General features: G+C 53.6%; 1 protein-coding gene across 5 annotated transcripts in view; it reads left to right on the top strand.

Moving 5' to 3' along the window:
- The window catches only part of NRG2 (neuregulin 2), a 208,091-nt gene extending 186,724 nt beyond the window's left edge, over window positions 1-21,367 (top strand). The window contains exons 5-11 of one of the 5 annotated variants that reach the window (XM_064276980.1): window positions 4,777-4,835; window positions 10,062-10,085; window positions 14,172-14,274; window positions 16,585-16,708; window positions 17,039-17,166; window positions 18,035-18,262; window positions 20,599-21,367. In XM_064276980.1, the coding sequence (XP_064133050.1) occupies window positions 4,777-4,835; window positions 10,062-10,085; window positions 14,172-14,274; window positions 16,585-16,708; window positions 17,039-17,166; window positions 18,035-18,262; window positions 20,599-21,367 (1,435 nt within the window). Of the gene's footprint in view, window positions 1-4,325; window positions 4,403-4,776; window positions 4,836-10,061; window positions 10,086-14,171; window positions 14,275-16,584; window positions 16,709-17,038; window positions 17,167-18,034; window positions 18,263-20,598 lie in introns of all 5 variants that reach the window. The other 4 variants (XM_064276979.1, XM_064276989.1, XM_064276974.1 and 1 more) reach the window with 4 other exon arrangements.
- The last annotated feature ends 1,521 nt before the right edge of the window (window positions 21,368-22,888 follow it).

Below are 22,888 nucleotides of genomic sequence, written 5' to 3'. Positions count from 1 at the left end.
TTGGACCCCTGGACCTTGAAGGAATTCAGCATTTTAACTGGAATCAGCCCCTGGCTCCAGGGCCATGGGGATCCAAGGTTCCAGCACTAGAGTTTAGTGTGGGAAAAAACAGTGATGAGATCTCTGGGCTCCCAGAGGCCCCTGCCAGCAAGGCTGCGTACTATGGACCCCTTAAATCTGAGAGGAGCAGAGGCAGGAGCCTGAGCCATTGAGAAGATGGTATCCTGTCCCCCACCCCACGTCTACCCCTAACCAGGGCAACTGGGGTTCATTGCTTAGGCCTTGAACTTGGTACCCACTACCCTCCCCATCTCAATCCCCTCTGGGTCAGGCCCGCCACAGGCTCCTGGAACCAACTTCCCTGACTCCCTTTGTCAGCCCTCAGGGGAGAAGGGCGTCCCTGGCAGGGACTGCGGACAGTAAGAAATGCAGCCCCTGCCTTGGCAAGAGGGCAGATGCTAAGTGCTGTGCTGGAGAAGGGCAGGGTGGGAAGGGGGGGCAGGGCAGAGCCCAGAGGCCATTTTGGGGGCGGGCAAGCCGGGAGGGAAGGGGGGCAAGCCAATTGGGGTTCCTGATGACACCTGAATGGAATAAAAAGGAAAGCATTTAGGAAACGGAACTCACGTCTTACCATTTGTGCTGTTTGTTTACTTTTTATTTTGATTTTTTTGCATTTCCGCTTAGCTTGGATAATGAAACTAGACTGGTCAGTTTCATTCCAGTTTCTATAAAAATCAGTTTTCCTTCCTGGTTTTCTTACACTTGTTGTTGTGTATTGGTTCAGAGCCCTGCGGGGAGTGTTGGAAAGCAGGCACACTCCGCCCCTCCTGTTTTTCTGGAATTCAGAGCCAAAAGAAACAATGTCACTGATACTGAATTTTGTTTTTAAAAAAAGAAAACTCAGGGGGGATTTGAAAATGGGGATCCAAATCAAGGTGACTATCTCCTGTCCAGGCCAGACAGGGGCCTCCACTTCCTCTTGCTGCTTTCTCCTCTTCTCTCCGTGGTTTTGTAGAGCACGGTTGGTGCGTGACTCTCGGGGACTGGTTCAGGGGATGATGACAGAACAAGACTCTCTTTCCAGCCCTGTGCACATACCAGTGGCATGCCTCCCTGTCCCATTGGCTCATCCTCCCCACCCCTTGTCTCCTTGCACCCCCGTGTCCAGGTGGTTCCCCATCCCATACCCATCTGCCTGTTCATCCTCACCACATCTCCACCCCTACCCCTCAAGAGGTCAGAGACCTTCACCCCCTCCAGTGCCTGGGGGCACACCCTCATCCTTCATCCTCTCCCTTCCCCGGGTGAGGGCAGCACACATGGCATTATCCCCAGGCTACCAAAAGGAGAAAATGAAGCCCAGGAGGTGGGGTGGGAAAATGGAGAGGTAGAGGTCCTGACCTCTCTGTCACCCCAGATGCAGCCCGTGGGTTCTCCTCTCTGCCCTCTCTCACCCCTGCTCTTCTCCAGCCCTGGGTACAGACCTTCCTGTAGTCATAGCTGATGACTTGGTGGGAAGGGCTGGGAAGGCTGTTACCTGCTGCTCCTTCTGATCTGTCCTCTGTGCCCCTGAAACTTGGAGGGTAAATCCCTGTTTGAGTGGGAAACCACCAGTCACCCACTCACACTGTATTCAGATGCCATCCTGGTTTATAGACTAATGTCCGTTGTACCCTTTGAACCTGGTTTTGGGCACAGGTTAGAGAGGCTGTAGACTCACCCCCAGAACCTTCTCTAGGGAAGCCCCAACCTCCTGGATGTGGCTCCTCAACAAGCAGGGCTAAGAAGAGAGATAGGAGTGTACAGGAGCCCCCCAGAAGGAGCCAGTGCCCAAAGAGCTGCCTCAAGTGTCAGCCATCCTCACACACTGTGCCTCCTCTTTTGTTTGGCAAGTGAGAAACACACTTTCCCAGGGCAGGAAGGTTAGAACCATAATTTTACACAACTCCAGGGGTATCATTTGTGTTGCAGACCATGTCAATGGTGCCACCTGGAGTTTTGCAACTCAGTGGCCATGACAGACATGAGGATGCAGTCGGGTAGTCCAGGCTGGATGTAGGATCAGGAATGTGTTTAGTTATCATTGGTCTACAAGAGCCATGGGACAGCAGCCCTGCTTGTCAGCAGTGGGAATAAATCTCCCCTTGTCCCTTCCTGCTCCCTGCACACCCCCACTCTCCCTCTGAAACACACACACACACACACATGCATACACAGATTTTCCTTCCTCAAAGAGCCAGGCTGATCTCAACATTGGACACAGTCAAACACATCTCTTTCTTGTTCCTTTGTGGATTCCAAGAGTCATTTTGGCAACTTCCTGAGTCTGTATTCTCGATCCCCAAAGGTACTTCTTCTTGAAAAATCACTTCTCCCCTTCTAGTTCCCATCCCAAGTGGACATCAGTTTCTGAGAGCTGAGGAAGAAGAGCTGAGCCTGGCTGGAGTTGGTTGGGAAGCTGTAGCCACTACCTCCATTTTCCCTAGGCTGGGATGATTAGGGACCAGGCTCAGGAATCAGAGAAGGATGTATTGACAAGGGGCTGGAGATAGCCTCTTTCTCCAAGCCATCATGCCCACCAGGATAAGTGTGCATCAAACTCATTAGCAGCTGCAGGAACACTTCCAAACCCTCCATCACCCCCATCGGCCAGACACATTCCCACCACTGTGAGGACCAGCTTCCTGACTCCCCTGAGAGAGAGTCTATCAAGGCCCAGAGAAACGCCAGCCCTCTCCTCACCTACCACATCCATTCTCTACTCTTCCAGGTGAGATTTGGGGGCCACAGAGCTTTCATAAGTATCTATCACAGACAATGGCCACTACCCACCCTGTGCTCCAGGGACTTGCTTATGGTCAGTGTACACTACAGTGCTAAGCAGTAGAGCACAATCATCTCTTGAAGAAGTTGAGAGTCATTAATAATGAACAAGTAGCCTATTGTTGAGGGGACACTGGTAAAACCCTGAAGAGGTGATGGGCATACCTGATTTCCTAAGGACGAAGAGGTAGAGACAACATAGATCCATCTTTGAGTGGTGGGCAGCCTGAGTGGGGGGCAGTCTGGCCCTGTCTGTTTCTCCTTATGTATCTGGCCTTGTTGGGGTTCAGAGGCAAGTACAGGGCTGGACATGTCTCCCAGAAATCTGCAAGACTGAGGCTTACTTGCGGGCTGGAGTGGCAGCCATACAGCAGAAGGAAGTGCATGTTTGGGATGAGGACGAGACAGGGAGATAGGAGTGGGTGATGCTGTAGAGGAAGCAAGACGGGAGAATGAGACCCAGGCCAGAGCAAGGCAGTGATGGAAGAGCAGGCCACGGGGAAGGGGCAAGGTTTCCCAAGCAACCAGTAGGCCCCTGGTATGGAATAGGCTCCCAGTGTCCCCAGTGAGCCTGCTCCAGCCCCACTGTGGTTCTTGCCACCTGAGGCCAGATACTGTACATCTGGCCTCAGGAAGACCAGCTTTGGGATGCTGGTAATTCTGGCTCTTCTCCAATCTCCCTTTTCCCTACTAAGCTTTTTCCATGCATATTGCTCTAGAGCAGCGTTCCCCAAACTGTGTTCTACAAGGGTTCCTCAAAAAACTATTTCCATGGTCAAATAAATTTGGGAAATACTGGAAAGTTTAGCTATTTCCTTCTCCAAAACTCTTCATAGCCTTTCATATGCTGATGTATATTGCAACTCCACCGGGAGCCCTGGGAATGGATTTCCTAAACTTATTTGGCCACAGAACCCTCTTTGAAAGACTAGATAAGACATCTCCAAAGGCACTTTTGTCATGGGCACACAGTCTGGGAACAGCATTCTGGAGTTCTTCTCTGAGCTTTCTGGGGGCTGTTTCATGGACGACAGCACCTGCCAAGGGCCCTGGAGAGAATCATTTTGTAGGGAATGAAAGGAGTGGTTCCCAGTAACCTGGTATTCCTTGAGGCTCCCAGCACCCTGCCAGCTGATTGCCTGGCATCAAGGGGCTACAGTTCTGGCTTCATGGGGCACCAGGCAGGTAAGAAGGAAAGTTTCAGTGACCTTTGGGACGAGTCAGTAACTTCCCATCTTCCCCCACCCCACTTCCCTCAATCATCCTCCTCCCTGCCCCTCCCACCCTCCCCACCACCCACGGAGCCACATCTATTAGAAAGATTTTTTAATGAAACTTCAGAGCCCTCCACCCAGCCCTGACTCCAGCCCCTTCAGCTACAAGTGTGACCCCAAGTGCCTGACTTGATTTTTCTCATTCATCACTGTGCACTTTGATTTCTAACCTTAGCCTCGCGGATGATGCCAGTTTGTTCTGTGATTTTTCCCCTTTTCCTTCTCCAGATGTCCAAACGGATTCTTCGGACAGAGATGTTTGGAGAAACTGCCTTTGCGATTGTACATGCCAGATCCTAAGCAAAGTATGTTTGAAGATACAAACACAAGTCCCTGCTCCTTAGAAAGCTTCCGGGTGCAGTCCCCCCGATGTAGGGCGTAGGGCCAGGGGTGTTGGTTGTTTTGATCTTTGGCTGTTTTGTTTTGTTTCTCTTTCTCTTTTGTATTTTGGTTTGTTAGTTCTTTTGTTTTGTTTTGTTTTGCTTTGTTTTTCATTTTTGGCCTAATCCTTGGGTTTAAAGTTCAGGGCTGCAGGTAAGGGGCAGAGTGGCAAGGCCAGTACAAATGGTAACGGTGGCAAGGAACCCAGCTGGCATTGGCAGGAGCCCATGCCGGGGTGTTGCGATGCCTGTGTCTTGCTATCCTGGCTCTCTCTTTCTGGTTTTCTTTCTTTTGGTAGGTGTCCTGTGGGATACACCGGGGACAGGTGTCAGCAGTTCGCAATGGTCAACTTCTCCAGTATGTCTCTTTCTTCTATTTCTTCTCTTCCCTGGTGACTGACAATCTTCCCCTGCGGGAGGGATGGGTCCTTGCTTAGTGAGACTAGGGGAGGATGTTGGGGATGTCCTGGGCTCCTCTCAGCCTTCAGTGCAAACCAGAAGCCTGTGCAAAGGAGGCCAGTACACCCGCGCCACTCCCACCTCCACACGTTGGCTGTACCACTGGGCACAGTAATGCTGGATCCTCTCTGCAGCCAGCTGGAGCCACACTCAGGCCTTTCACCAACTCTGGGGTCAGGCAGCCTGGCCAGAATGGGAAAAGGCATTTGCAGAGCCCTCCTCTGCCTCTGAAGGTCTGTTTGAGGGTGCAGACTGCTGATGGGGTCGGCACTGAGTGTACGCATGAGTGTGCTGATGTGTTTGAGTGCAAGAGAAGAAAGTTCTCAGAAAACCTGTCTTCCAATCTGACTAGAGTTTGTTTTGGGAGTGGAGGGGGAGTTGAGGGAGAGCAGGACCCAGGGTTATGGTTTCCATGGATACCAAAGACCAGAGACATAAATATGTGGCTACAGAATAGACATGAGGACTCAAAGGGTAATCGGGGACTCTCTCCAGGACCTTTCTGGTTTGAATGCCCACCCAGGACTGCATTCCCTTCCTTTTGCCACTATGGAGGCTGGAACTTTCTGGTTTGCACAGTTTGGTGGGAAAAAAAATGAGCCCCATAGCCCACGAATTCAGCCATAATTGTGAATTATTTGGGGCCTGGGAGCAGTTCCTTCAAGCACCACCAGGTGGAAGTGGAGCAGAGTAAAAAGCTCCTGGCCAGAGGTGGACTCTGTTTGGGGCCCAGTGGTCTGTTGGCCTGAATGCCTGTCCCTGGTCAGTCGATGCCATCCTGCAGGGCAGATTAGATCCCTGCCTGGCCCTCCCCCCACCTCCTCCTGTCCAGGAGGGACAGCTAGGTCCCATGATGAGTTAGCAACCAGAGTGTGACGGTGTGTGGGCATTGGGAGGTGGAGCTCAGGAAGATCCCGAGGGTGGGGCCCAGGGGACCATTTAGGTAGCCCCTGGGGAGAAAGGGTTTTGGGGTTTGGGTCTCAGAATGGAGAAATGAACCTTCCCAGTCCTCCTCAGACCATAGCATAAAAGCCTAGAAATTGCCCCTCCACACAGTAGCCTAGAGGCCAAGACTTAGAGAGGAAAGTAGAGGCCCCACTGAGGGTGGGGGCCAGTTGGCCCAGATGGCCAACTGTCTTGTCAGGGTGTGGGAGGCAGCGCCTCCCCAGGCCCCTCTGGTTGGAGGCCCATGAACACAACCAGGCCCAGGGAGAGGAAGGCCGTGGGAGTAAGGGAAGAGCCTGTGGGCGGGTGTGTGGCCCAACACAATTCTCCAGAGCCCAAGATCTGGGAAGAATTGCAGAGTCTGATCCAGCCCCATGTGGAGGACTGTAGAGCAGGAGGGGCCACAGGAAGGACAGGATGAGGAGCAGAGAACAAGGATCAGGGAGAGAGGCAATGATAGGGCGTATTCCTTTCACCCTTAGGCCCAGAGCCTCCTTGGCTTATGGGACTGTTCGGGACACGGAGACCCAGCCCCTCCAGAACCCGGCTGCTGTCCAAGGCTTCTCTGGCAGCTGGGCTGCTTCAGCTTTCAGCCCAGATCTGCTGGTAGGGTCAGCGGGGCCGCAGGCCCCCAGAAGTGAGCCTGGAAATGCAGCACCCAGCCTTGCTGCCTAGCGCTACCGTTTTTATTACTGTTACCATTTTGTAAAGGATTTATACTCTTGAAGCACTTTCACAGAGAGCACTTCCTACACTTCTGTATCAGATAATTCTTGAAAAGGTAGTGGAAAGTGGTGGCTTAAGTGTGAAGCCTTTAGATTCAGATTAAAAAAAAAGCCATTGCCATCAATTCTGACTCATAGCAACCCTACAGGACAGAGTAGAAGTGCCCCATAGCGTTTCCAAGTAGCGACTGGTGGATTTGAACTGCCGACCTTTTGGTTAGCAGCCAATCTCTTAACCACTGTGCCACCAGGGCTCCAGATTCAGATAGACCTGAATAAAAATGCCAGCTGCTGAACTTACTAGTTCTAGGGCCTCATTTAACGTCTGACTTTGTTTTCTCATCTGTAAAATGGAGATAATAATATTTTTGCCTATCGGGTTGCTGTGAGGATGAAATGAAATGACACATATGAAGGGCTTAGCAGAGAGCCTTGTGGCTGGAGGAATGTGTAGCACCTCTCCCAGCTACAACTAGTATGGGGGTAGGGGCTGGAGGAGCAGCAACAGTCCCCACACCCTGACTCCCAGCACCCTGAGCAAGGTGTCTGACCAGGTTACCCTTTGCAGAGCCAAAAAAACCAGAGCCTGGGGCTGGAAAAGCACTTTGAAGCTTCTCCTTCTTCCACTGGCAGCCCCTCCATTCCAAGAGTCCAAGCTCGTCCATCTCTACACACAGCCCCGTGCAAAAGAGCCCACATGCCTGCACACACACATGCACATACACACAAGCATGTGCTCTGGGGCCCATATCACTCCCTCCTTGTCCAGGCATCCTGGGACTATGTGTCATGGGACGTGTGCAGGAGCTTGCATATTGCCTGGTAAGCCTGGCCTTGGGAGTCCAGCATCAGGTTGCCATGGTTAAAGGTCAGTATGCAAACTTCTGCCCAATGGGACCTGCCTGTGACTTGCTGGTGCCAGCCCCATTCTAGCTGAGTGGCAGCCAGTGAACATGAGTGGGAGAGTGCTGGGCCAGACATAGCTGGAGGCCCCTCAGAATCCACCCCCCTGCTTCCCAGTGAGAGGGAAGCAGGACTGCCATCCTGGTGAATGGCCAAGCCCTCACTGGCATCACCAGTCACAGCAGCCACTGCCTATGGACCCTAGACAGCACTGGCTTTTAACAAAAAGGGGAGGCCAGTCAGGAGCCCCAGAAGCTACCACTGCTACCACTTCATTCCCAGAGGGGTATGCAGAAGGAAACCCTTAAAGGGCTTTGAGAGCCCTGCTCATTTTTCCAGGTGGTCACTGTCTTCAGTATAGCAGTCAGACCTGCCTGTAGACTCAATGTGCAGGAACAGCCAGGCCTTAGCACCAAGAGACTAGAGGCCTGGCCTTCCATTCTCCTTCTGCTACCTAATTTGCTGTGTGACCTTAGGAAAGTGTTCTGGCACCACTGGGCCCCAGATGCCTCACCAAATATAACAGCTTTATCCAAAAGCAGGGTCCAGACCAACTCTATGAACCACAGTCCTCTCAGTGTCCCCAAGTATTGTGATCAGGCTGGCCTGTTCTCTCTCAGGGGAGCATGACTAGGCATTCAAACAATGTGAGATCTCTCTAGCTGCCTGGAGGGTCCCTGGGGTCACAGGATGACACTACTCAGTGAAGGCTGCCTGGAGGACCTTTAGAGTTTGTCAAGTTTATGCTGTCTGCTCAGCACCGCTGGCCAGCCCTGGGAAGCCCTGGGAAAGGAGTACACCTGACTGTGCTTATGGTGACTTTCTCCTTTCTCCAAGCTGTAAGACAGCAAAGAAACCAAAAATCATGTTGACTGCCCAACCTCAGGTTGAACAGGAACCCCAGTGTGGTCTCTGCTTGGAACTATGGGGTGTAAGCTCCAGATCTTTCTCAAGGTGCTCTCAGTCAGAGCCATCTTGGTCCCCGGCTCAGGGGTGCCCTTCTCTCCTACCCTTTTCCAAATGCAGAACTCTCTGGGATCCCTATCAGAAGAATTAAAGAGATCCAGGGATGATTAACCCACAGGACTTCCTGCTGGCTTCCTCTTATCCTCTCCTTCCTCTGCAGGGGATAAGCACATCAGAACATAATTTCCAGCTCCTCCCTGGATCCAGCTGGAGCTTACTGTGCATATGGGGAAGCCACAGAGTAGGCAAATCTGGCTGGCAGGGCCTGGGCCTCACGCTTTCCAGGCCTGCTCACGTTTTTTTCTTGCTATGGACAGGCACTTTCGACAGATGAGGAAACAGGGACTGTCATTTACCCATATCCACACAACAAATTAGGAATTAAACTGAGTCAAGGTCTGCAGACAGGTGCCACATTTGAATGGTAGGTGAACTTTTGAAAATGCTGTTGAAATTTCTGGGCTCTTGCCCTGGAGATTACGATTCCATGAATTCAGATGATTCAGAAGCACAGCCTGGTTTACAAACGTCTCAGGGATCCCACGGCCAGGCTTGATCCCCATTTAGCAGATGAAGAGACTGAGACCAAAATCAACTGGATGTTGCTCAGGGTCACACAGAGGGTCAGTGGATGAACTCACTCTTGGGCTTCAGTGGCATGGATATCTACCTCTCAGGGCCCTGAAATCATACATTTACAACATGGTTCCACTTCAAAGAACATGACCTGTCCACCATCTGAGAAGCATAGATGTTCCACAAGTGAACCTGCTTGTCTTTTTCTCTGAGTGGCCATTTGCTTTTCCAAGTAGTGAAATCAGGCTCAGATCCTGCAGCCTAGCCTCTTCTGCAGGCTTCTAGGAGGTTGGGAGTGTCAAATGAAGTGGCCTGCCTCCTCTCCCCAGTCCTGCTCCACCACAGAGTGCTTCCTCACAAGCTCTGAGTCTCCATGCCCAGGATCCTAGTAGATGAGCAGGTCAGCTAGGCCTGTGGGGCAGGGCAGGGACATGAGGCCAGTCCTAGTGCCCCACGCCCTCGTTCTGAACAGAGAAATTTCTGGTAAGAAAGTCATGGTAAGAAAAGAGGCCCCACCAAGGATGCTGGGGAGGGAGGCAGGCAAATAGGGCCCCTTGAGTAAGCTGGGCAGGTGGGGCTTCAGAATGCTGAAGGTCCTGGCACTGGAGCTGGAGGAAGAGAATGGGGCTCTTCATATCCTCACCCCCACTGCCCTTTCTGCCCTGGGGACATTTGCCAACTGACTCTTGCGCCTCTGCCTCCCCACCAGGTACTAACTCCCACAGTTCATCTCTAAAGAACCCGCTCTGCCTGCTGACTCTAACATTTCCTCTCTCCACACCCGTCAGGGGCTCTTGGGGACTGGGTGCCAAGGGAAGGAGCTCAGGGGCCCGGGAGGGGACACCACTAACCTGCTTTCACCTCACAGGCTGGCTGCTGATGTCTGAAGAGTCCTGACCAACGTGTCTCTCTCTCTCTCTCTCTCCCTCTCTGACCCTCTGTCCCTCCCCCATCTCTCTCTCTGCCTCCACTCCTCCCCTCTCTGACCCTCCTCTCTTCTGCACTGCCAGAACACCTTGGATTTGAATTAAAGGGTACGGAACCTTTATGTATCACTCAGAGCCATCTACACAGTCCCTCTCCACAGCCCCTGACACTATGTGTGCTGAATGCCTTCTTTCCTTTCCAAAATAATGTAAAAGGGATGATTCTAAAAATCTCTCCTGGCCCATCAAGATGCCATATCGTAAACTAGGTTGATTTGGGGGGAGATAAGAGAAGCTCATGAGTAGCACGTACCCTGGGGTGCAGACTGTGCCCCCGATGTGCAGTACCGCCCCTTCCACAGGTACCCTAGAGAAGGGGCCCCTCCTGAGCTGTGTGCAGCCCAGAGGGCTGGCCAGACAAGAGCCAGGAATGTCGTTAACATGGAGGAGCCCGTGTCTGGAAGCCCTAGAAACCTGGTTTGGAGAGTTGTGTAGAGAGGCATCCCTTTCAATTTGACTTCAACCTTCTTTCCTTTCACCATTTCCATTTCCACTGCTTTTCACTGTGCACTAGGCTGGTGGCTGATAACTCCCTGTCTGTCTGCCCCCTGCCCTGTGTTTGCCAAGCTTTGCCATCTGCTTGAGGCTGTCACTCCTTCCATGATCAGTCCTCCCAATGGTACTCGTGTGTGTCTGTGGGCAAGACCAGCAAAGGGAGGGGTGGGGCTAGGTGGGGCTGACCTCCAGTACCTGCCCCCAACCATCCAGCTCAGAACTTACCTCCCCCACCCCCGCTGCCCTCTGGTCCCTGGAAGACTCCTTGGGCTGGAAGGGACTTTGAGGAGCCAGTCTCGCCAACTCTCTAGCTTTGTGCTGGGAGGCTCCACCCTCGCCTCAAGTGTCCAGACATACTGCAGCAGCAGAAATGCAGGGGCTCAGAGGGGCTGAGGCTTCTTTGAGGAGACAAGCTGGGGAGACTGGCAGTGATGAAAAGGCTGTTCTGTGGCAGATTTGAGGATACCCTAGTTCCCCCACCACCTATCCCCTATCACCTATTCCCAGTAAAAGATATAGAGAACACAGCTACAAGTCATGTGTAAGAGCACGTCCGTCTATCACTGCTGATTGTGATGAGGTAGGGAGAAGAGGGGCGAGGCTGTATGGTGTCTGTGAATGGGGCAGGGTGTAGGTGTGTGTGTTTGCTGTGTGTGGTTCTGTCCGCGGTGGGAAAAGTGTGCCAATCTTATTAAGTCCGTGCGGGAGGGGAAGGTGTGGAGGGGTGTGGTGAAACATCTTTGTGCAGTTGGAATTGCGTATGCAGAGGTGAGTCTGTGAGTACATGTAGGTATGCGTCTATCTCTAAGGGTGTCCTGAAAGTCATTCACTCATCAACTCAACATATAACGACTGAACACCAGAATTCACCAGATTCTGCAGATACAGCTTACAGAGTCCCTGCCATCTAGAGCCCACAGCCTGCAGGGGTGAGACAGGCAGCAAACCAACAGGAGAGGTATCAGGTGGTGATAAGTGCTATACAGAAAATAACATACGTAAACAGGCTGATGCCCAGCTGGGGTGGGGAGCTACTTTAGCTTAGTGGTCAGGGAAGGCTTTTCCAATGAGGTGACATTGGGAATGAACCCTGATGAAAACTAGCCAGCCCTGCAAACAGCTGGGGGAAGAGTATTTGCGGCAATGGTGCCGCAAGTATAATGCTCACATGGTTGGAAGGGCTTCCCTTGTGCGATGGGTGGGGGCGCTGCAGTGAGTCTGGAGGACAGGGAGCCTGGGGGAGAGGACTACAAGCTGAGGTCCAAAGGGAAGTGGGCCCAGGTCATCTGGAGCCATTCATGAGTTTTTAAGCAGAGGGGTAAAATGATCTGCTTTGTGGGTGTGAGTAGATTTGGCTTTTGGGTAGAGATTAGACTGTGGCATGAGCAGAGGGGTGGGAGTGGAAGCAGAGAGACCAGTTAGAAGGCTGCTGCAGTCACCCAGGCAAGCGATGGCATCATCGTGGATTAGTTGGAAGTGGTGGAAATGGTAAGAAGTGGTCAGGATCTATTAGGAAGGTAGAGTCAAGTGGGTTTCCTGGTGGATGGAATATCACCGTAGGTGGGAAGAAAGGAAGTAATAGAGAATGATTTCAAGGTTTGAGCCTGAGCAAAAGGAAAGGTGGTACTGCCACCAATGAAATGGAAAGCCCAGGGGAGCAGGTTTGGAGAGAGGGTGGGAATCACTGATTCCATTTGGCCATGGCCCTTGAATGCATGAGTCAGGAGCCCAGGGAGAAGGAAGTCAGGGCAGGAGATATAAATTTGAGAGCAACTGCATAGAGACAGTATGGGACGTCTGCGTCTGGATGAGACCACAATGGAGAGAGGGCAGAGAAGCCAGAGAGCCCCAGACCCTACTGTTTCTACACAGGTAGAAGAGGAGTCCCTGAGTGGTGTCAATGGTTAATGTGATCAGCTGCTAACCAAAAGGTTGGAGGTTGGGGTCCACCTAGAGGTGCCTAGGAAGAAAGACCTGGTGATCTCCTTCCCAAAAACTCAGCCATTAAAAACCTTATGGTCACCCTGAGTTGGAGTCGGCAACTAGTTAGAAGAGGAGGAAGCAGCCACACATAGAGAAAGATCGACCAGTAAAGCTGAACGAAGTCCAGGAGGGAGTGGGCATCCAGAAGCCAGGGGAAAGTATGGCTCCACAAGGAAGGAGTCAGCTGAGGGGGAAGGACTATGACCACTAGACTTGACGCCATGACCATTTCTGATGACCGTGACCACAGCGGTCTCAAAGGGGTGATGGAGACAGTTGCCTGGAGAGGACTGAGGGATGAATGGAGAAAGTAGAGCTGGAGCTGGGGACCTGGGGGGAGGTGTGTTTGTTTAAGTCGCCACATGATTGTCAGTGGGCGTGACAGTGTGTGTATGTGTGCCTGTTACTGGAGTGTGTAGATGATTCTGTTGTGTGTGTGTCTATGCATGTGTGCCTACTCCTCCGAACATATGCATGATGTATCTTTGTGAAGGGGGTCTGTGTATCAGATAGGTGTATGTCTGTCTGAAGCCTTTGTACCCCTGGTGTATACCTTTGCCACAGGACGTGCTGCAAGCCTAAGAGGTCAGGGATATTTCTCAGGGTTCCACCAAGGATTCGGGGTCCAGTCTCCACTTATCCCTGAGATGGGGGAAGGGGAGCAGTGTGGAGGGGACAGGCAGTGGGTGAGGGAGGGGTGGGGTATCTGGGCTGTGGGTCTTGACTGTGGCTAGTGCTGTCACCTTTGTCCTTTTCTCTCTCCCGGCTTTCTCTGTTCTAGAGGGGTAGGGGTTGCCCCACCAAGTAATAGGGAATGGAGATAGGCTGGCCTTTTTAAGGGCTTTGAGGCCCAGCCTAGCTCAGCTTCCCAGAAAGGTTGGGTCTGGTCCTTGTGCACAAGGGCTGCCTGGGAAGCCAGGTGGGCTGTGCTGCCACTGGTTGGCTTCTCACAGCAGAGACAGTGAGGGCTGGTATGGGCCTGGCCATGACCCTGGGCAGGCCTCAGGGGGAAGCAAAGGCTTTTCTCCCTGCCCCCTCCCCATGGTACTGGTCTGCTGTATCTCTGCTCCTGGCCCTGGTATTTCTCCTAAGTCCAACCTCTGCATCTGATGTCCTGCCACCAGCCCAGGACAAACCTCTCTCCACCTTCTTGGGGAAGATGAGCCAGATATCTAAGCCAGGCCTTTGCCCAGGGTTTATATGTTAACTGCCATTAGGAACAACTCCCACCCTGCCCACCAAAGTTCTCTGCAGCCACCAGGCCATAGTGGAGCAGGGTAGGGTTACTGGCCAGGCTGGGCTGCGCCACCCCCCACCCCCGCACCCTGCCCTATGGCCTTGGGAGCTTCTTCTCCATCCTACCCCCTCCCATCCCCCTGCATTTTCCACTCATGTGCTCTGGGAAGGGCATGGGGTTGGGAAGGGGAACTCGAGGGTAGTTGTGTGCGACCAGATCCTTGGGGGGTGAGAGTAGGAGAAGGTGGGGGGAGCAGAAGGCAATCCAGGACCGGGCAGCAGGGAGGGGTCTGGCTGGAGGTGGAGGGATGGAGTGGAGCTGTCAGGGTCTGAGCTTGAGGGAGTGTGGGGTTCTCTGCATCACTGTCCTCATGGGATCCACCTCCTGCCTTGCCCCTCACATCCTCTCCGCCTCTGCAGAAGCTGAGGAGTTGTACCAGAAGCGGGTCTTGACTATCACTGGCATCTGCGTGGCTTTGCTGGTCGTGGGCATCGTCTGCGTGGTAGCCTACTGCAAGACCAAGTGAGTGTCAAGCATGCAGGCCACGGCAGGGAGGGCCTCCTAGACTGTTTTTCTCCCTGGCCCACTGTGCCTGACCTTAGCCCTCTATACCCTCCTAAGCCCCAACTACCCCTTCAGGGACCTCTGCAGCTGGGTGTGGGGACAAAGAGCTAAGCCAAGAAGCAGGAAGAGCAGAGGGTGGGAGAGACAGGCTCTAGTGAATGGAACAAAGAATAGTCATGAGCACAGGCTTTGGAAGAAGACAAATCTGGGTTCAAATCCAGCTCTACCATTTCTGAGCAATTTGATGAACCTCTCTGAGCCTCAGTGTCTTCATCTGCAAAATGGATCCTAGAATGTCCCTCAAAGGATACTGTGAGGGCCTGAGCAGGTGTGTGCAGCCGACCCCATAAGCTCCTGATGCAGGCAATGGGGTGGGGAAGGGGAGAGTGTGCAGAGAGGAAGGCTACATCCCTAGGGAAGAAAAGAGACCTCAAGACACAGCCTGACCTCACCCTGGGAGCAGTGAGCACACAGAAGGTAGGCAGAGGAGAGGTGGGGGCAGAACCTCAGCGCAAGGAGAATAAATGGACAGGAAGGGGACTTGGGCTGTTCAGATAGAATAGTGCAAGCTAGGAGACAAGCACAGGCCAGTCAGCTGTGTTCCCTCAGCATAAGCATCCAGACTAGTTGGAGCAAAGGGCTGTGGTCAGGGAAAAAAAGGGGCATGAGTCTAAAAAGAAAGCTGGGCCCTGATATTGTCACAGGGCTTCAGATGCTAGTCTGGGTTTATCCTGCAGGTGATAGGGAACCAACAAAGGTTGTAGAGTGATGTAGTGCAGAAAAATGATAGGTTTATCCCATCGATTCAGATCTGGGGAGCAAGGGTCTGGGCATAGCTGCCATCTGGGGGGCTGAGCCCCTGAGTCTAGACTCCCACTGCCCCTATCTGTGAGATCTAGGGCCCCTCCCTCTAGGGCCCCTCCTTCCAGGGCCAGAAAGGCCAAAAGGGAGGCAATGGAGGGAGTTAGGGCTCAGGGAACTCAAAGAAGGAGACAGGGCCCAAGTGGGAAAATTGAGGACAAGAATTGGAAAAAAAGCAAGCCTCTTGTTCACCTGACCCCACTGCCTTACTCATTTCTCCAACAAACATTCATTCAATACCTGCTGGACACCAGGCACTGTACCAGGCACATAATCAAGCGCCCACTAGTGTGGCCAATGCTCTTAGTGACAGGTCCAGTGTCACAGGGCACATTCAGGGGCACCTAACCTCGGCTGTGGAGCAAGAAGGGCTTTCCTGAGGAAGCAGAATTTAGACTGTGGCCTGAGGGATGAACAGGGATTAGCAGGTGAAGAGGAGGAGGAAGAGTGTTCCAGGAAGATGGAATGGTGTGTACAAAGGCTCAGAAGCCAGGGAGAACAGGGCATCGTGGGATCAGAAACAGCCCTCCGAGGATGCAGCAAGCTGGGGTGGGAGGAGGACAGTGACAGGGCTGAAAAGAAAAGCAGGATACTAAGGGCCAATGAAGGGCTTTAAACAGGGGAGTGACATGATCAAATTTGTTTCTCCTAAAACAAATTTATTGAACACTTACTACATGCCAATGTAATACAGCCCCACAGGCATGACTACCTAACCACAGTACCCTCTGTTTTCTTCATAGCACTTTACTGAGAGTATCTCGTTCATTTGTTTATGTGTTTATTGTCTGTCTTTTCCCTACTGGCCTGCAAGCTCCACGAGGGCAGGGACCCTTGCTGTCTTGTTCTCTACTCTATACTCAATGTCCAAAACAGCGTCTGGCACATGGTAAAAGCCAGCAGTGTGCTAGAATATTTTATATACTTCTAATCCTCAACAGGAAACCCTGGTGGCATAGTGGTTAAGAGCTACAGCTGTTAACCAAAAGGTCAGCAGTTCGATTCCACCAGGTGCTCCTTGGAAACCCTATGGGGCAGTTCTACTCTGTCCTATAGGGTCACTATGAGTCAGAATCAACTCAACAGCAATGGTCTCAATCACCCCATTTTACAGATAAGGAAAATGAAGCAGGGAGACCTTAAGTAACTTGCCCAGGGTTACACACCTAGAAAGTAGTGGAGCTGTACTCCCTCAGCAGAGCTGACACTCAGTACCACTATACTCAGGCTCTGCTGATTGCAGGGTGGTGGTGATGGGGTCAGGGGCAGATTGGGAGGGTCCTGGCTGAAGGCAGCGTAAGCATGGACGGAGTGGCAGCAGTCCAGGGCAGAGGTCAGGGAGGCTGACATTACATTACGTTGGTGGCTGGAAGGGCAGGCCAGGCTAACCCACCCTCCCCTGCACAGAAAACAACGGAAGCAGATGCACAACCACGTCCGGCAGAACATGTGCCCAGCCCACCAGAACCGGAGCTTGGCCAATGGGCCCAGCCATCCCCGGCTGGACCCTGAGGAGATCCAGATGGCAGACGTGAGTGGCGTTCCCAGACCCCCTCTGAGCCCTCACTGGACAGCCAGCCTTTTTGTGCCCCCTGAAAGAGGGGGCCAGGACAGGTGCCCACCCAGCCCATGATCAGCCCTGCCTGCCAGGGACACTGCCTCTCTGGGGTGACTGGCCTTGCTTTGTCCACTTCCTTAAAGAAAGGAGGGGAGTTTGATCTGCTGGGGCCATCGCTGCCCCAACATCAAGACGCTCCTCATCCAGTGTACCCCCTTCCAACCTAGCCCTCCAGGCCCACCCTTCCCTATCCCCACCAACAGACACCCATCACTAACTCCCACCCACCTCTGTCTGTTCCAGTATATGTCCAAGAACGTGCCGGCCACAGACCATGTCATCCGGAGGGAAACCGAGACCACCTTCTCTGGGAGCCACTCCTGTTCTCCTTCTCACCACTGCTCCACAGCCACGCCCACCTCCAGCCACAGGTGGGCACCCACCAAAGCCCCCACCATGCTTGTTGATTCCTTATGCACACACACACATGCCTGCCTGAGTACACATTACATGGCCACCTGGGTATACACACAGAAACTTCACAGTCAGTTGGGCTCTGTATCAAGGTCCCCTGAGAAGCCATGGGAGGATGGAGGTGGGGCTTCAAACCAGATTCACCACCAAACGTTCCTCCAGACCCTCAGGGGGCCTGATTCCCTTTTCCAGTCTAAACTAGCCCCAGAGGAATAACTGCGTCACTTAGTTCCCACCTTTCCGTTTTGTTTTGTTTTGACCTCCCTTTGTCTGGCATAAAGTCTTCCTCATTCAAACATCCAAAGTTATTTGATACCCACTTCTGAGTTTGCCCACAAGAATCATAGTCCACTTTAGCCTTCTCTCCAGAGTTGGGGAGGCCTGTCCACACAAGCACAAAGGTCTATTATACAGCTCAAGAAATAACTTGGCTGGCCTCTTTCTTCCCTGGACAGTCCATGGACTAGGCAGGCCCCCACATATTGGCCACTGGGGCTGGGCTCCCTGAGATAAGTGGCTAAGAGCCATGGGGGTGGAAGGATCCCAGAAACGGGGCCCTGGGGTGAGGCTAGGGGGAGGTTGGTTGAGGGAGGAGAGAGCCTCTGCACATTATAGCCCACCCCTCCACGGGACCCCAGCCCTTCTCCCAATATCAGAGTTGCGCAGTAGTGACACCACAAGTCAGCCCAGAGTGGAGAAGGACAATGAACTGAAGGAGCCCGAGATGGAATGAGGAGCCAGGGAGGGGGTGGCCATGGGACCAAGCCTGCTAGGTTGCCCTGCCCCTTCCTAACTCCTTGCCTCACCCCCACCTGGCTTCCCCAGACACGAGAGCCACACGTGGAGCCTGGAGCGTTCTGAGAGCCTGACCTCTGACTCCCAGTCGGGCATCATGCTGTCATCAGTAGGCACCAGTAAGTGCAACAGCCCAGCATGTGTGGAGGCCCGGGCGCGACGGGCAGCAGCCTACAGCCTGGAGGAACAGCGCAGGGCAGCTGTGCCATCCTACCATGACTCCATAGACTCCCTGCGTGACTCCCCACACAGCGAGAGGTCAGTCCTTACCCCATGACCTGTGCCCCATCTTGGCCAGAGAGCTGGCACTGCTGACCCAGAGCGAACACTTAGGGTACCTCACAGACACTCCAAAGAGCCCCATCCTATTTTTTAGAAGGACAAACAAGGTCCCAGAGAGGTTAAATGATCTGCTCAGAGCCTGACTGGATTACTGCTAGGCCAGTAGACCCTAGTGTGGGGTGACCGTATAACTTACTTGTCCTATTGGGATACTTTAGAGTAGAAGGGGGCATTATTAATAATTGTTAACTAGAACAAATGGACATATGGCTGCCCTGTGGTCGTTATGAGTCGGAATCGACTCGATGGCAGTGGGTATCCTGGTGTCACCTAGAGGCCCCATGTCCCAGCAGGCACAGAGAGGCACCAAGATTGTGCAGATGTTGGTGTGGGGGGCTGACCAGTGCAGGACGAGCATGAGCCAAGAATGACTGCAGGCCCACCAGCATCAGCAATAAGACCCCACAGTTCAAGGAGCTGTCAGGTTCCTGAGCAATGGATGCACTGAGAATCAGGAAACTCCCCTTCTCCCCTGGCTGGCAGTCAGGGAGAGAGAATGATCACCAGATCACAGCCACCCAGCCCCCACCCTTGCTCAGCCCTAGAGTGGCCCTCAGCAAGTAGGGTCTATGGCAGGAGAGCAGAGGAAGGTGCCCATGCTAAGAACTCCAGGCCAGGGAGGAAGGGGAGGAGCAGATATTCTCCTGTTCTCCACTCCGCCTACTCCATGTCAGGCCCTATGCTGGGCAGACTGCTGAGGGATCCAGATATGGTCCACTGGTTCCTGCTCCTGAGGAGCTCCCAGCCACAGACACAAACCACTGCAGCTCACAGCTACCTCCTGAAAAGTGCAAAGCATGGGATACCACTCAGGACACCACTTCAGGGCAGAGAAACTCAGACTGACTGTAGGCTCTTAAAACAGCCAGGTTTTCTAAGACCCACCTTTCCAAGCCCAGGTCCACCACCTTCTAGCTGTGTGATTGGGCAGGCTAATCATCTCTGTGCCTTTGTTTCCTCAGCTGTAGAACAGGGATAACAATACCTTAATCATGCATGGCTATTGTGAAGGTCACCTGAAATAATGCACATAAAGCTCTTACCTTAGTACCTGGCATGGAGCTGGTGCTGACTAGGTGTATATTGTTATCAATAATAACCACAGCAATCACACTTTTTAATGGGTGGGTGGGAAAGTAGGAGATAGGTGGGGAAGAAAAGCATTCCAGGCAAGGGGAACAGCTTTAAGACACTTATGAACGTGGCTGGTGAGGTCAGGCACCTGGAGCAGGGTGGGCTGTGTGGAGCAGTACAGCTGGGCCTACACAGGAAGCTGCGGCCAGATAGATGGGCCAGGGCCCTGGGCTTCTGAAGGAAGGGCCTCCTGAAGCCAAGTTATGACTTAAAAATATTGCCCTGGGAACTACATAGAAAAAGGATTGAAGGAGGAGAGGCCCTGGGGTGGAGGAATGACCAGAATGAGGCAGCTAGGCCCAGGTGAAGTGAAGTAGGGTAGAGGGTACACTCAGAGAGAGAGAGCATGGGTAGGACTTGGTGGTTTTTTGGATATGCCTGTGGGAGAGGAAAGAGGGGGTAGTCAGGTGACTCAGAGAAGGTAATGGGGACTCTAGGCTGGTTCCAGGGAGCACTGAGGTCCCAGCTCTGCAGTGTGGAGGAAAGGCATGGACGTGGGTTGTTCCCAACCTGAGGTGGACAGTGGCTGATGGGCTAGGGCTGGGGGTAGGGGGCGGTAGAGAAAGACAAGAGACAGGTGCCCAGGACCCACCCTGGAAGATATTAAAAAGGGCAAATGTTTGGAGGAACTGGAGATCTTTAGCCCCAAGCAGATTCAGGTCAGTGGGGTCTTGGTGACTGTCATCCTGGGCGGAGGACCTTCCCCAAGGCAGCTTCAGGCTTCAATATAAGAAAGACAATTTCTTCCACTGAAGCTATCGTGCCGTGGGATGAATTGTCCCTGTAGGGCCAGTGAGTCCAGGGCAGCTCACTGAGTTGGGACTAGTGGTTTCTGGAATTAGGCAGTATGAGGCCTGGTTCCTGCCTGTCTTGGGTTCAAATCCCAGTTTGTCAGTGTGAGAACTTCGAGTCACTTCCAAAGTGTCCCAACAACACTATGGAATGAATGCTATAGTACAGTTAACAGATAAGCAAACTGAGGCTCGGAGAGGTTAAGGAAATGGATCCCCGCCATTATTCTTGGAGGCGGGATTCGGGCAAGAATGCTGCCTCCTATGGGGGTCCCCCACCCACTCCAGCTCCCACCTCCTGGCCCACTACTCTGCCTCTCCCCGCAGGTACGTGTCGGCCCTGACCACGCCCGCGCGCCTCTCTCCCGTGGACTTCCACTACTCGCTGGCCACGCAGGTGCCAACTTTTGAGATCACGTCCCCCAACTCGGCGCACGCCGTGTCGCTGCCTCCGGCCGCGCCCATCACCTACCGCCTGGCGGAGCAGCAGCCGCTGCTGCGGCACCCGGCGCCCCCAGGCCCCGGCCCCGGGCCCGGCGCGGATATGCAGCGCAGCTACGACAGCTACTACTACCCGGCGGCGGGGCCGGGCCCGCGACGCGGGGCCTGTGCGCTCGGCGGCAGCCTGGGCAGCCTGCCCGCCAGCCCGTTCCGCATCCCCGAGGACGACGAGTACGAGACCACGCAGGAGTGCGCGCCCCCGCCGCCGCCGCCGCCGCGGCCGCGCGCGCGCGGCGCGTCCCGCAGGACGTCGGCGGGGCCCCGGCGCTGGCGCCGCTCTCGCCTCAACGGGTTGGCGGCGCAGCGCGCACGCGCGGCGCGGGACTCGCTGTCGCTGAGCAGCGGCTCGGGCGGCGGCTCGGCTTCGGCCTCGGACGACGACGCGGACGATGCGGACGGGGCGCTGGCGGCCGAGAGCACGCCTTTCCTCGGGCTGCGCACGGCCCAAGACGCGCTGCGCTCGGACTCGCCGCCGCTCTGCCCGGCGGCCGACAGCAGGACTTACTACTCCCTGGACAGCCACAGCACGCGGGCCAGCAGCAGACACAGCCGCGGGCCGCCGCCGCGGGGCAAGCAGGACTCGGCGCCCCTCTAGGGGCCCCCGCCCGCCCGCCGCCCCCTCCGCCTCGCCCGCCCCACTGTCTTTAAGGAGAACAGAGACCACCGACTGGAGAGAGAAAGGAGGAAAAAAAGAAATAAAAATATTTTTATTTTCTATAAAAGGAAAAAAGTATAACAAAATGTTTTATTTTCATTTTAGCAAAAATTGTCTTATAATACTAGCTAACGGCAAAGACGTTTTTATAGGGAAACTATTTATATGTAACATCCTGATTTACAGCTTCGGAAAAAAAAAAGAAACAACAAAAAAAAAGAGAGAGATGGGCCAATTTTTTGACTCTTTAATAATAGAAACCTATATTGTGGTGCCTTTTGCTGTACGCTAATCTGGGGCTCCTGGAGAGAAGGCTGGGGTGTCTGGGTGGAGGGGGTGGTTGTGGGATCCTGAACGGACAGGATGAGAAAGCCGGGAAAGGGGAAGCTGTGGGGTTCTGATGGGTGTGAGTTGGGGGGAGGGGTTGCTGTAAGAGTTGGCCCTGGGAAAGAAAATGAGGACAGGAGGAGGTTTGCCCCCCAGGCAAGACCTTGAGTCCCAGCCCCCTAGGAGAAGGCAGAGACCGTGGCCTAGGCTTGGGACCAGAGTTGGGGTTGGTTAATACACTGGGGAAGACAAAGGCCCAGCGACAGCAACCAGAATGAGGAGGGGGCCTCCCTGCTCCTCACGGCTGCTAAGAGTGGGGGCAGAGAAAGAGGTCTCCCCCACAGCTCCTGCCCCAGGGAGGGGGCAGCTCTGCCAAGGGCCCAATATAAGCGGCTCCTCCTCGCCATGGCCTCCAGGACGCCCCTCCTTCCTCTGCAGCACCTTCGTTTACAGGTCGTCTTTTCTATTTTATGCCTGCATGTCCTTTGCATTTCAGATTCTTTAGATTGGATGCATGGTCACGCTGGGACCGGAGAAGAGCCATTGAACAGTGTATTTGATTCCCTTCTTAGCAATAAAGTAACATTTCCTTCTCACAGACAGCCTCCCAGCCCCAACCCCACTTATAACTTCCACTCCCCCTCTTCCCATGACCCCCTAACTCCCAAAACTGGGTCCACAGAATCTCTGCTAATTTGTCAAAAAGGTAATTGTTATTAAAAGAAAAGAAAAATCCCAGACAGAAACAAGTGCAAACCCTGCCCTGAAATGTCCAAACACCTGACTGTTGACACTTGAACATTTTTATATTATAAATAAAATCAGAAATAACTGATGTTTGATGGTGTGTGCCTCGCCCCCAGGTGAGGAGGGGAGACAGAGGGCTGGGGACATGGGTGAGATGGACAGATGTTGATGTGGAGCATGGAGAGGGCCAGGGCAGCCCCTGAGAGGAAGTAACCCTCCCTCCAGTCTCCCTGGTCCCGGCTCCCAGGACAGGCTCCAACAAATACTGCCGCCGCTGTTGTCTTACCACCACCCCCCCCCGCCCCCCCCCCCCCCCCCGCCCAAGATGGATAAACATTTACTAGATGTCTACCCTGGCTGCTGGGGAACCTGGCCAAGGGACTGATG

This window comes from Loxodonta africana, chromosome 2 (genome assembly GCF_030014295.1).
Source record: "Loxodonta africana isolate mLoxAfr1 chromosome 2, mLoxAfr1.hap2, whole genome shotgun sequence".
NCBI classification, from domain to species: Eukaryota; Metazoa; Chordata; class Mammalia; order Proboscidea; family Elephantidae; genus Loxodonta; species Loxodonta africana.
Note: the sequence above shows the minus strand (reverse complement) of the source record. Positions and strands in the feature narration are given on the sequence as shown.